The sequence below is a fragment of the Dermacentor variabilis genome, chromosome 11 (assembly GCF_050947875.1).
Source record: "Dermacentor variabilis isolate Ectoservices chromosome 11, ASM5094787v1, whole genome shotgun sequence".
Taxonomy (NCBI): domain Eukaryota; kingdom Metazoa; phylum Arthropoda; class Arachnida; order Ixodida; family Ixodidae; genus Dermacentor; species Dermacentor variabilis.
In genome coordinates, this window is record NC_134578.1 from 14,926,778 (window position 1) to 14,938,362 (window position 11,585).

Sequence of the window (11,585 nt, forward strand, 5' to 3'; positions counted from 1 at the left end):
AGGGGTACATTATGTGACTGCTTGTATTATAGGATTATTTTTCTTCAAGCTTTAACAGGGACCAAGTTGCAAAGGTAGCATATATTATATATAATATTGCCAGCCCCAGTGATAGCAGTTCAGTAGCATCCGCACTTAGATGAAAGGTAAAACTAGTAAATTAAATAAGTGGTTGGAAAATACAGCACCTGATAAAATATCTGGCTAAATGCGAGGTGTGCACCTGTGCTTTTGCCCACACATCCAAATCACATAAGGTACACTATTGGACATGCTTCACTGTGGAGCTGCTAACCAACAAGACACGAGTGTGATTGACCATGTATGAACAAAGTAGGGTAGTTCTGATCCAATTCTCATATGTAAAAGACAAATCAAGTAACAAGGAAGTTCCTTATATAGTTAAATATCGTGAACATGGTTCAGAACAGTAGATGTGTGGTAGGACTAATGAGGGCTAACCAACAGCAAACCAAACAAAACATAAAGTACAAAACTGGAATGTAGAGTGCAAGTTGCACAGACGTACACTATGAACTGCAACAACTGCTGCAAGGTATAGGTTGTGCAAAAGAAAAGGAGATACCTGAGGCTTGTGCTCACGTTGAAGGGGTCAGGAATGCCGATCCACCAGCTACACGATCATCCAGCTTGGCAACAACCAGCAGAGCCAGCAAGTGAAAGGGCAAAAGTATGCAGAAGCATGCTTTTCTCTAAATCAGATTACTGTTTAATTGATGTCAAAAGCATGACTTTAATTGTGCACAGCAGTAGTGATCAGGCTAGGCTAGCGTGCAGTTGGCACGCATGTTTCAAACATGCCAGAGTGCATCGCAAACCAAATTTCGCCATGCAGTCTGGCATGTTGCCATGCATGAGCAACACACCTGAGAACTTTCTTCGACATTTCACTTGTTTAGCTTCTTCCTCAATTTCTTAAAACATTGATGACTACTGTGGCACATATTTCAACACAGTGGCATAGCCAAAATTTTTTTTATAGGGAGAGCAGGTGGACGGGCTGCACCAACATGACTGCGGACGGAAAGGGGGCTGGGCAGATCCCATATAGATAGAAATTTTGTATGTGTGTGTGTGCACGGGGGGGGGGGGGGGGGGGAGTGAGGGCTTGTGCCCAGTTTGTTACCCACTGGCTTCGCCACTGCTTCCAGATAGTCCATGAAGACTTTGTCCCAAAATGTGGACATATCAGATAAATTGCACAAACCTGGATTCTGTATTTCTTTAGCCGAGGGGAACAAATGCCTTTTCTTATGGGATTGTACAAAAATACTGAAGCGGCCTGTATGAACTTGAGGCAGCCTTCTTTTTACTATATGAAAAAACAGACTACAAAGCCAGAGAAAGCACAGGGGAAATTGTGTTTCATTGAAATGTAGAAATAAAGGAAATGAAAGTGGATGAAAAGGTGGGAGCTGAACCACATTATACGTACTGTGCTATACCAGTTAAGCTGTCATGAGGGCCCTCCCTTGTTCACTTTCTTAGGTATTTGTGTACACATACAAAAAGAGCACTAGTAGTGCTAGCCAGGACCACTCGTAGCCAACAACAGCACATGTGGAACATCCCTTTTTAAGAACAGGAGTCACATAGTAAATCAGCTTTGCAGCAAGCAACTGGTCAAAGGTATTTTCTTTGGCTGCCTTGATGCCATGAGGGAGCATTTAAGGGCTTGTTGTCCAGTTGCCTAATCCTGAAGTCATACAATTTGACATCATCAGTTAGAGATGTTCCACATCCCCTGACATGGCCGAGAGAAGCAGTGCTGGCCAACCCTCCCAGGACTACCCCTTACACATACACAGATAGCCAAGTAAATGGGAGGACGACCACATCAGTAGCTTAATTGGCAATGCATGGCATGCTTAATGCACAGTATGGGGGTTCGGCTCCCACCTTCAGCAAGTTGTCTTTCTATCAACTTTCACTTCCTCTTTACTTATTATTTCTACATTATGATTTCCCCTACATATTGTCCAGCTTCACTGTCTGCTTCCTTCACAACATAGTAAATAACAGAAAATTGGGTCCATCAATTTCCTTTATTCTTTGTGCCTTGTTCTCTACTGCTGCTGATAGTTTACAAAATCTCCTTCACAATCTGTCCTTGTGTGAAGAGAAATTCAATCACCGGACAACACCCTGTTTGAGAAAAGTCCAAAGTGATCGACAACTTCTTCGGTTTGGTGCTGAAAAAAATTTGAGAAAAAATACTCAGTAGTCATCCAAAACATATTTTTACACAATGCCTTAAAAAGTTTTTATTAGACAAGAGGATCATGCTAAGGGATAAAACTTATCAGAATTTTGTTATACAGATCAAGAGATTACTTTAACTGTGAGGTTTTGACATGTAACTTCACTGTGGTTTACATCGTAGGTTCTAGTTTATTTTGACCACCGGAGATTCCTTAAAGTGCGCCCAAAGCTCAAATGCAAGTGTTTTTACGTTTCACCCCCATCAAACTGTGGCTGTTAGAGCCGGGAATCAAACCACTGAGCTTGTGCTCAGCAGGGCACTATAGACACTGAGCTGCTGCAACAGATACCAAGGGATGACTGAAACAAGGCTTGCGAAATTCCACAAGGTGAAGAAAGACTCACGGGATGAAAAATTGGCATTTTCTTGATTGGCATGAGCCTAGAAACTTACACATTTGCGTACACCCACCTACCAGTATAGTGTCTTTACATTTCACATCTACGTAGTGCAGGTTCTACAATGACAAATTCCTGATTCGAGCTCAAGAATAGCGCGAAAATAAAATCCAAGAGAAGGACAGGACACAAAGCTTGATTCCTACAATGAATCTACGTCGTATTTCCATACAAGTTGCGAAGAATGTTCGTGCAAGCATGGTGCCTCAGATAACAGCGTAAGAAACAACAATGCTAGTATACATATCAGTTTAGGAAACAAGCTGCACCGCATTCTGGCTTCAAGACAAACTTAATTTGAGAGCAAGATTGAGCCTGAGTAGAACACGTTCCTATATACTGGTTTTCATAGTTTAGATTAGGGTTTCTCAACATGTGCATTTTGAAGTGTTGCGAGCAGGCGCAGAATGTAGATGCTGTAGCCTTCTTTGGGCTTTCTAGCAGGTTCTCAAGCAAGTCGTGATTCACAATCGAGCCGAGAAATCCGTGATTAGGGAAACCGTACAGTAGACGAAGAGTAGAGGTAAACGCTGCATTGAGTGCCATAAAAATTTGCGACAGCTCACTTACTCGCACATTATGCAAAGCCCCACGAAAGATGGAAAAAAAAAAGGAAAAGTCTTCACGATCAACGTACTCAAGTAAGCGACAGCAACAAACGTTTAGAAATATTTTAAACCTTTCTGTCATAAGAGAAGAAAGTGCCGCCAAGCTGAAGACACTCACGAGCTCCATTTACAACAAATTCAGCAAACAAGAGCAACAGCACTGAAAAACTGAACAGTAAGCTGCACAAAACCACGTTATGAACCATAACAGGCACTGCAAGGTATAAGGAAATGAGTTGCTTTAGGCGTGGGCCCAAGTGTCGGTCATGATCGCAAGCTCAGGCACATTTCGGTTGTCCCAGCACAACTAACTAGCATATTTTGCTACACAATACAGTAAGGAACCATAAATTTATGTTTTAACTAAGATCAAAAGTGGAAGCAGCGCGCGCAAACTGTAGCAAAATTGTTAACTGGAACACGCCATACTTGTTTAAACGTCACAATCACGTGGTCAAAAATGTGACATCACTTCCGTGCATGGCAGTAGCGTTTTGGTATGGCATTTCGCCTCTACTACGCGTGTCACCAGTCACCGCCTTTTTTTAAAAACCCATATGGGTCTCAAGAATTTTCCTTTTCGTGTACCCTCCTTGATCTTGCGGGTTTCTACAGAACTGATTTGCCAATAATTGGGGTTAGGAGCAGGCAAATGGTCAACGACCCTGACTTTGACCGCCTCGATGCCTTGGGTTAGCAAACAAGAGTTTATTGGCTACTAGCCTGCTTCTAAGGTTACATGCAATTAAAATAATTTACATTTACTAACACATGCAGGATCATCCTAACACCGTATGCTTCCATGAACTCATGCACTGCCCAAGATCATAACACACGAAAAGCACAGTTCACGTTAGCAGGCCTTGCAAAGCATGCCAAGATGCACACCTTGAAATTTATTTGAATTGTTTGAGTGCTCCCTAATATGGTCATTTCATGGGACATTAAAGGAAAATACAAAGCAGACTACTAAGTAGTAGTGGACTATAGTACTATTTGCAAGCGTGCTAAATTCTTACGCCTCAAGTTTCTGTTCCACCTCCTTAATGGGGGCTACAAATTACACAGTGGTGCATATGTATCTTTCTCTGAACAGCGAAACACTAGAACTAAACACCTTAAACATTTAATTGAATACAGGTTCCACACAGACACATTCAGGTATTTTTTCTTTCCTCAGACAATCAGTGATTAGAATTCATTGCCTAGTGATATAATTTGTTCACCTGACGATTTCCTTCCTATGCTGGAAAAATAGGTCTGAGTACGCACCTTAACTTATAAGTATCGCCTACAGACACTGCAATATGTTTGTAATTGGTTTGGTGTACTTTTTTTGTAGTTTGCCTTATGCTTCTGCATTTTTGTTCATTAACCTTTAAGGGCTGACTCAGGAAGGTCACACCCTCTTATTGTATTGCTCAACTACATCTTCTCGTAAACTACAATATTAACAAGTGTATAAGTTTGCCATTCATATTTTGATGCAATGTATTTTCCCATGTCCTGCAACAGCCTCGAAATGGAGGCTAGCAGTATGTATGAAATAAATAAATAGATGCGGCCTATTAAAGTAGCATTCCATAAACCTCACAGTGCTTGTTTCGTGCCAACAAGACTTAGTTTACGAGGAAATTGCGTCTGAAGGGTCCGCATACCTAGAGAGGAATTCAAATCACCTGCTCCTGAGCAGGGAGTGGCGACGTTGCATACGCCACGACTGCCCTTTGCTTTCATCGGTGAGTTAAACAGCGCCCTACAGATGGTGCTACAGTTTTCTACGACAAATGCGTACGTGCGGCCATGGAGCAACCGACCCAAGACAGAACATTGGATTCACCACTGCAGCTGCTCTTGGTCAAGTGGCATGGACTGTTCAGACATACCACGACATCACATGAACATAAAATTCTCTGCGACTTGAAGTTTGTGCAAGTTTCGCGAGCCAGAAAAGCCAGCTCAGCACTACATAATAACTACTGAAACACAAAAGCGTGGGCGATGCTTTCAAGGGTAACCTCAATAGGTTCTTTTTTCTAAAAATCAAATAGAACTAGACAAGAAGCATTTTCTTTCATGTTATAATGCAATGCAGCGATATTTTTATTACTAGTAGATGAGTTCCAGTGACAGAATTTTAATGAGGAGTGCCTTCATCATCTGGCTAGTACTTGAATGTCTAAGGGAGTGTCTAATTGTGTCCTGCATTTACTTCAGTTTCTCAATTACAAAAGCTCTATTCGCAGTAATATTATTACAATATCATCGAGCAATGCTCAAAAGACGGGCCGCCACGAGAACGAAGATGACGTCGCAGCTCTTAGTGCGAGCGAGGGTCGGCCTGGCTGCCTGGCTCCAGTGTAAATAACCTGTAAATAGCCCCTTTCGTCTGTCTTTTCACACGTAACATTCTGGTGGAGGTGCGGGGTACTTCAGAAGCCGCCGCCTTCTCTCGTCTCGTCACTCTTCTAACCTCACCACCCATTCTCGCCCACTTCGACCCTGATGCCCCTACAGAATTGCGTACAGATGCCAGCGGTCATGGCGTAGGTACCGTCTTAGCCCAGCGTCAGCGTGGACAGGATCGCGTTATTACTTATGCGAGCCACCTCCTAGCACAATCGGAGCACAACTATTCCATTACGGAATGAGAATGCCTTGCTGTCGTCTGGGCAGTTGCGAATATCTGTCCTTACCTTTACAGTCGCCCTTTTTCCGTAGTCACTGACCATCATGCTCTCTGCTAGCTTTCATCACTAAAAGACCCTACAGGCCAGCTTGGTCGATGGGCTTTGAGGCTACAAGAATTTTCATATTCCATGGTGTACAAGTCTGGCCGCCTGCACCAAGACGCTGACTGCTTGTCGCGTTACCTGTTGACAACTTTGACTCCTCCAATATTGCCAGTGCTTCTTGTGTATTCTCTGTATCACAGCTGCTTCATTTCGCCGACGAGCAACATCATGACGGCTACATCAGAGCACTCATAGACCATTTTGAACATTCTCCAGCCGATGCTGCTCTACGCCTCTTCGTCCTCCGTAACCTTCATCTGGACGGCTCTGAGTTTCTACTTGTAATACCTAAACACCTCCGCTCCACTGTTCTAGAAGAGCTTCACGACGCACCAACGGCAGCACACCTTGCCGTATCTCGAACCTATGACCGTGTACGTCGCCGTATTTTTTGGACGGGCCTTGCCCGTTCCGTACGATGTTGTGTCCCCACTTGTGAACTTTGCCAACGACGTAAGAAGCCTTCCCAGCTCCCCACCGGTTACCTGCAGCCGCTCGACATCCCTACCAAGACCTTCCATCGTGTCGGCTTAGACCTTCTCAGCCCATTTCCGGAATCCGGAATCTACATCAGGCAACAAGTGGGCTGCAGTCGCAGCGTACTGCAAAACAGTGCAGTTTGCGGCTTTGAAGCTGGTCGGGGCACAGCATGGCATTGGCGTGTTCAATAAGAGCATCAACCTTTTAAAAGGCGGGAGCTGACGCATACGCTTTCCATTCCGCGTTGTGGTACTTGTTAAGTCGTCAGTCCTCACATCACTGGCAACTGCGCTTTCCATGCTCATATGTTGACATTTCTCATGGAATTGTCATTCTTCTGCCTGTCCGTGTAGAGGTTAAGATGTCCTCTTTGCCACATTAGGGCGAGAAAATTGTTTAATAAATCAAGATTAACATAAAATACATGTTTTCTTTAGATTGTTGCTCTGGGTGATCTAGTGCCTCACTTGAAACAATTTTTTTGTTTCCATCGCTATGAATGTTCGCACTCATGCAAAAAAAAAGACCCATTCTGTCACGCCAAAAATGTGTGCAACAGTGTACAACATTTATCGACGTGAAAGCAAATAATTTTGCTAGTGGCTCTCATACCACGAGACAAGGGTGTATGAAAAATCATGCCAACCATTTTGCATTGTGCTGTGGGTTGGTCTATGAGATACCTCTCGGCTGTGGCAAGTTCTATGTAGACCAAACGGCCCAATGCCTAAATGACTATTTGAGGGAGCATTCAAACAATTTAAATAAACCGGATGGTGCAGCGCACATTGCAAGGCCTGCTCATGTGAGCCGTGCTTTCCAACATTGTGATCCTGGGCAGAAGTAGCAACAAAACAGCACATGAACTCGCGAAGGAATATTTTATCAGAGAGATGGTGCACATGTCAGTAGCACTTCAATTGCCTTAATTCCCCAGAAGTGCACTTGTTTAATGCCGATTTGTAGCATTACTAGACAAACTAGCACTGTCACAACATTCGCCTCTCGCATGTGCACAAAATTTGTACCCTATCTTCCATCCTTTGAATCATTAAGTCAGTTGGTAGTTCGCACTTTCATGCGTCCTTCTTCTATAAATATCTTTTTGCGCACAAAAAAAAAAAAATGCGTCGCAGATTTCACCAACTTGCCCAAGACGAAGTCCTAGTCAGTTTCAAAAATTTCCTTCAGAGATTTTCTTGTTGTGATGAGAATTTCTGTCAATGCATGGCACTCTGTTCGAACAAAGGGACAGGTGGTTGACAACTTCACTGAAGATGGGAGAAAAGAAAGGTTATAGAGGCAAAGATTGTCACATTATCACCCAGATATGTTCCCTAACGCAATGCCTAAAGAGTTTTTTTTTTTTGTTGGACAAAAGGATCAGGGTAAAGCTCAAGACCTATGAGCATTCTATTGCACAGACAAAAGGATTAACCAAACAAGCCCTGTGAAGTGCAGCAAGGTCAAGGAAGATTCATACAATGGAAACGGCATTTGCTTGAGAGCGGCATGCATGGACCTGCAAGCCCACACTGGTCATATTAGCATGCATTTCACATGTATAACAAAATGCAGGTTCCTGCAATGAAGCTACGTCATGTCTACAAACAAGTTGCGAGGAACATTTGCGCAAACCTGGTACCTCGCACAGCGCCATCATAAGAAGCAATACTAAATAGCAGCTTAGCAAACTAGCTGGAAGAAATTTAAGAAAATTTCTCGGTCTTCAAGACAGCCAAACTTTACAACAAAATTGAACCAAAGTAGAGCTATGAGTGGCTGGGCCACCTTTTGCAATATTTGTCTTCATAGTTTACATTCAGGTTGCTCAACATGTGCCTTTTGAACTGTAACGAGCAGGTGCACAAGCAAGTCGCGATTCGCTAGCCACCAAAATCCGAGGTAAACAGGGAAACAGCATGAAGATGCAAGACAAGAAACAGTAGAGGTAAATGCGACATTGCCGTAAAAAAATTGCAACAGCACTTACTCGGGCAATATATGCAACAGCAATCCCACGAAGGATGAAGAAGAAACTTTAATAGAGAATGGTCCGGCAGTTTTTGTCAGGTGGCGGCTCGAAGTCCTTGAACTCGAGCGGCACCTTCGGCTTGCCGGATGGCCCAGAGCTGCGGTCTGCCAACTCTGAACTTTTGAGAGTCGTCTCCCAGCGGCGGCAACGCCGATGGAGAAGGTCCCCGGCGGCCCTCGAAGCCGGGGCGGCGCCGGGAAGAAGCGAGCTCGAGGCTTCCCGCACTCTGGCTGCAGCGACAAGAGTTTAGAACGCGTTTAAACGTTTTTACCATAAGAGAAAAAAGTTCTGCCATACTGGAAGCCAACATGTGCCCCATTCACAACAGCAAATTCAACAAACAAGAGCACTGAAAAACGTAACAGGAGCTACATAAGACCACACTACCAACCATAAACGCGCTGCAAGGCATAAGGAAACGAGCTGCTCCAGCGTTGCGTCCAAGTGTCGCTCGTGATCGCAAGTTCGAACACCATCCGATTCTTCCAGCGCAACTAGAACAACATTCTAGCACCCAATACAGTAAGAAACCGTAAAATTGTGTCTTAGCTAAGCTGAACAGCTGAAGCAGCTCCAGCAGCGCGCGCAAAACTATAAACCGGAACACGTCATACTTGTTTAAACAACGTCATCATAACTCTGACGTCACTTCCGTGCGTGGCAGCAGCGTTTTAGTATGGCATTTCGCTACTACCACGTGCGTGTCAGCAGCTTACGCCAGTGAGAAAAAGTTAGGTGGCGCCATCTGTGTATCATAAATGAAGGCCTAAAATGATCTCCGAGATGCGCAACCAGTCGCACATCTAGCAGGACATGTTCCTATTAGTTTTGCTTTCCTGCTTCGCCTTTCTAGGCGTACTGTTTATTGTTTGCAAGATGGGAATGTTCGAGAACTGCTGTAAACCGGCAGTAACCCGCCGGGGTAGTCCAGTGATATCGCGTTGTACTTGCTGCTCAGCTCGAGTTCGCGGCTTCGATCCTGGCGGCTGTGGCCGCATTCCCATGGTGGTGGAATCCAAAACACGGTCGGTGTACCACGCATAACACGCATGTTAAAAAAACAAGCAAAAAACGAGGTGGTCAAAATTATTCCAGAGCCAGCCCTCCTCACTCAACCCCCCCCCCCCTCCCTCCGTCTTGTCGGGCCTCATAATCGGGTCGTGGTTTTGACGCGTAAAGCCCTATACTTTATGTACGCGAGAGAACTGGAAAGAGACAGGCATGAGTAGGTTAACCAGAACAGAAAATGCGGTTTGCTACCTTACATTGTGGAGAGAGCATATATATTAGGGAGCATGCACACGCGCTCACAGCCGGTACGTTGTAGTGAACTGGAAACTACAGAATAAAGTGCTAGAAACTGTAGTACGGAACTGGTCACTATCACCGCAGACCAGTGTTGCCGTTGGTGGCTATTTTCGACCACATTGGGTAATTATTTGGCACTTAAAATTTGAGGTTTGGATTCCTGGATACTTTTGGCATAATTCGGCTTTTTTGCATGATTCGGCGAACTTTATAGCCAATTTCTTATGGCCCTGTGAAAGGAAAAACGGAGTGCTACGTTATACAGTTAGTTCTATAGTTGGATACACCTTAAAACTGCACTGAAGCCCCGCCCACGCCCACATAACCGCCAGCCACTGTTCCTCCGCGAGGCTGCAAATAGTTCGTACTTGAAACTTTCCCTGCTACCTAAATAAGGCGGTGGCCAGAAAAATAAAATTATAAGCGCGTAATTTTATGCGTTTTCACTCGTCTATAATAGTGGAGCGGTGAAATCCTAATTCTTTATTGGAGTGAAATAAAATTCTTGCTTTGATCTAACTATTTACTGTCAAGCAGTGAAGTTTCATAAGTAAAACGCGCTCAGCAATGAAATGAACTGTACCCGGACTTTCGAAGAGTGAAATGCTCAGACTCCATACACTTTGTCCGTGTCTGTTGAGCACCTCATCGCTTCAGTCGATGAAAAGACTCTTCAAGAACAGCAGACGCTCCGGAGGTATCAAGTACGACGCCATATTGAAGACGTCACACGACAACGACTTTCTTTGCTTTTGTTAGGGTGGCTAGAATTCTAGCCACCCTACTTTTGTGATTGGCTAGCGGAGTAACACAACGCCGTGCGGTCCGTGTGCCTCGGTTGCCAACTGGTGTTTTTTTTTTAACTTGTATCCTTCTATAGGTGCTATGCATATATATGGTCATTTGCAAGCACACAACGGACTTGTGTTTTTACGATATCGCGTACCTCTGATATGACCTATTGTCACCGCCACTCAATCACTGCGTTCGACTTCTCCTATATTGCCATCGCTCTGACACCACCTGGATTGTCCATAATGTCATGCTGCATTCACAGGCAAAGGACCAGGGGAGGCTTGTACGAATATTACTTAAGGAAAATAATGACGAAGCGTTCTTAAATCCGTTGTTATTTTCGCTATTAAATGTTCGGGCAAGCCACCCCAGGTCTAATGCATCGGCGCCTTTCTAGATGACTTTGTACACAGTGGCTAAATGGGCTGCTGTGGGAAAGACAAAAGTATAAATGAAAATTACAAGCGCCGCTATGTCACAATAACTGTGTTTCTAAAGTTGGGAAACCACGTGGTGACTGTGAGATAAACTGTGATAAGCTGGGTAAAAAGCAAAAGAACATATGACGTTGGTATTTTTTTTTTACTCTAGGGAGCTGTGTTTCAGCGAGCTCATCAACCTTCGTTCTGAAGATCAAAGGAATGCCCGAGAGCACTGATCCCAGTTCCTGAAATAAATTGGAGCAGAGCTGCAATCGAAACTGCGAAATGCCTTCGCTAGTCTGGTGCCATCAGGCCTCTTTCTTTCTTTGAATGATCACCTCTCGTGTTCGAGTCTAAAATTCGGCATTAATAATAGCCAATACGTTAGGTCACACATGAAGCGTGACCTTCTGCATGGGGCACCAAATACCATCAGTGTATGCATTTTATGGCATAGGAG

The 11,585-nt window shown here is 44.2% G+C and overlaps 1 protein-coding gene across 3 annotated transcripts; it reads right to left on the reverse strand.

The window, feature by feature from the left end:
* Positions 1 to 2,037: 2,037 nt before the first annotated feature.
* Positions 2,038 to 9,145, reverse strand: LOC142564166 (uncharacterized). Of its 3 annotated transcripts, none has more exons than XM_075675055.1 (4): positions 8,992 to 9,145; positions 8,559 to 8,830; positions 7,713 to 7,836; positions 2,038 to 2,213 (listed from the first exon to the last, which is right to left on the reverse strand). In XM_075675055.1, the coding sequence occupies exons 1-3, from the start codon at positions 9,010 to 9,012 to the stop codon at positions 7,740 to 7,742; spliced, it is 390 nt and encodes a 129-aa protein (XP_075531170.1). In that variant the 5' UTR covers positions 9,013 to 9,145; the 3' UTR covers positions 2,038 to 2,213; positions 7,713 to 7,739. The 3 variants fall into 3 exon arrangements, with proteins under 3 accessions (XP_075531170.1, XP_075531171.1, XP_075531169.1); XM_075675056.1 differs by having other exon boundaries at positions 2,039 to 2,213; positions 7,717 to 7,836; XM_075675054.1 differs by lacking the exon at positions 2,038 to 2,213 and having other exon boundaries at positions 5,161 to 7,836.
* Positions 9,146 to 11,585: the final 2,440 nt, after the last annotated feature.

What these genes read in the sequence shown, in the direction of transcription:
- LOC142564166 (XM_075675055.1), bottom strand. Translation starts at nt 9,012, where the DNA reads ATGCCTTGCAGCGCGTTTATG. An exon ending in TGCCTTGCAGCGCGTTTATG is followed by an intron (nt 8,831 to 8,991) that starts GTTGGTAGTGTG and finishes TTGTCGCTGCAG; the next exon opens with CCAGAGTGCGGGAAGCCTCG. An exon ending in CTGTTGCATATATTGCCCGA is followed by an intron (nt 7,837 to 8,558) that starts GTAAGTGCTGTT and finishes TCCCATCTTCAG; the next exon opens with TGAAGTTGTCAACCACCTGT.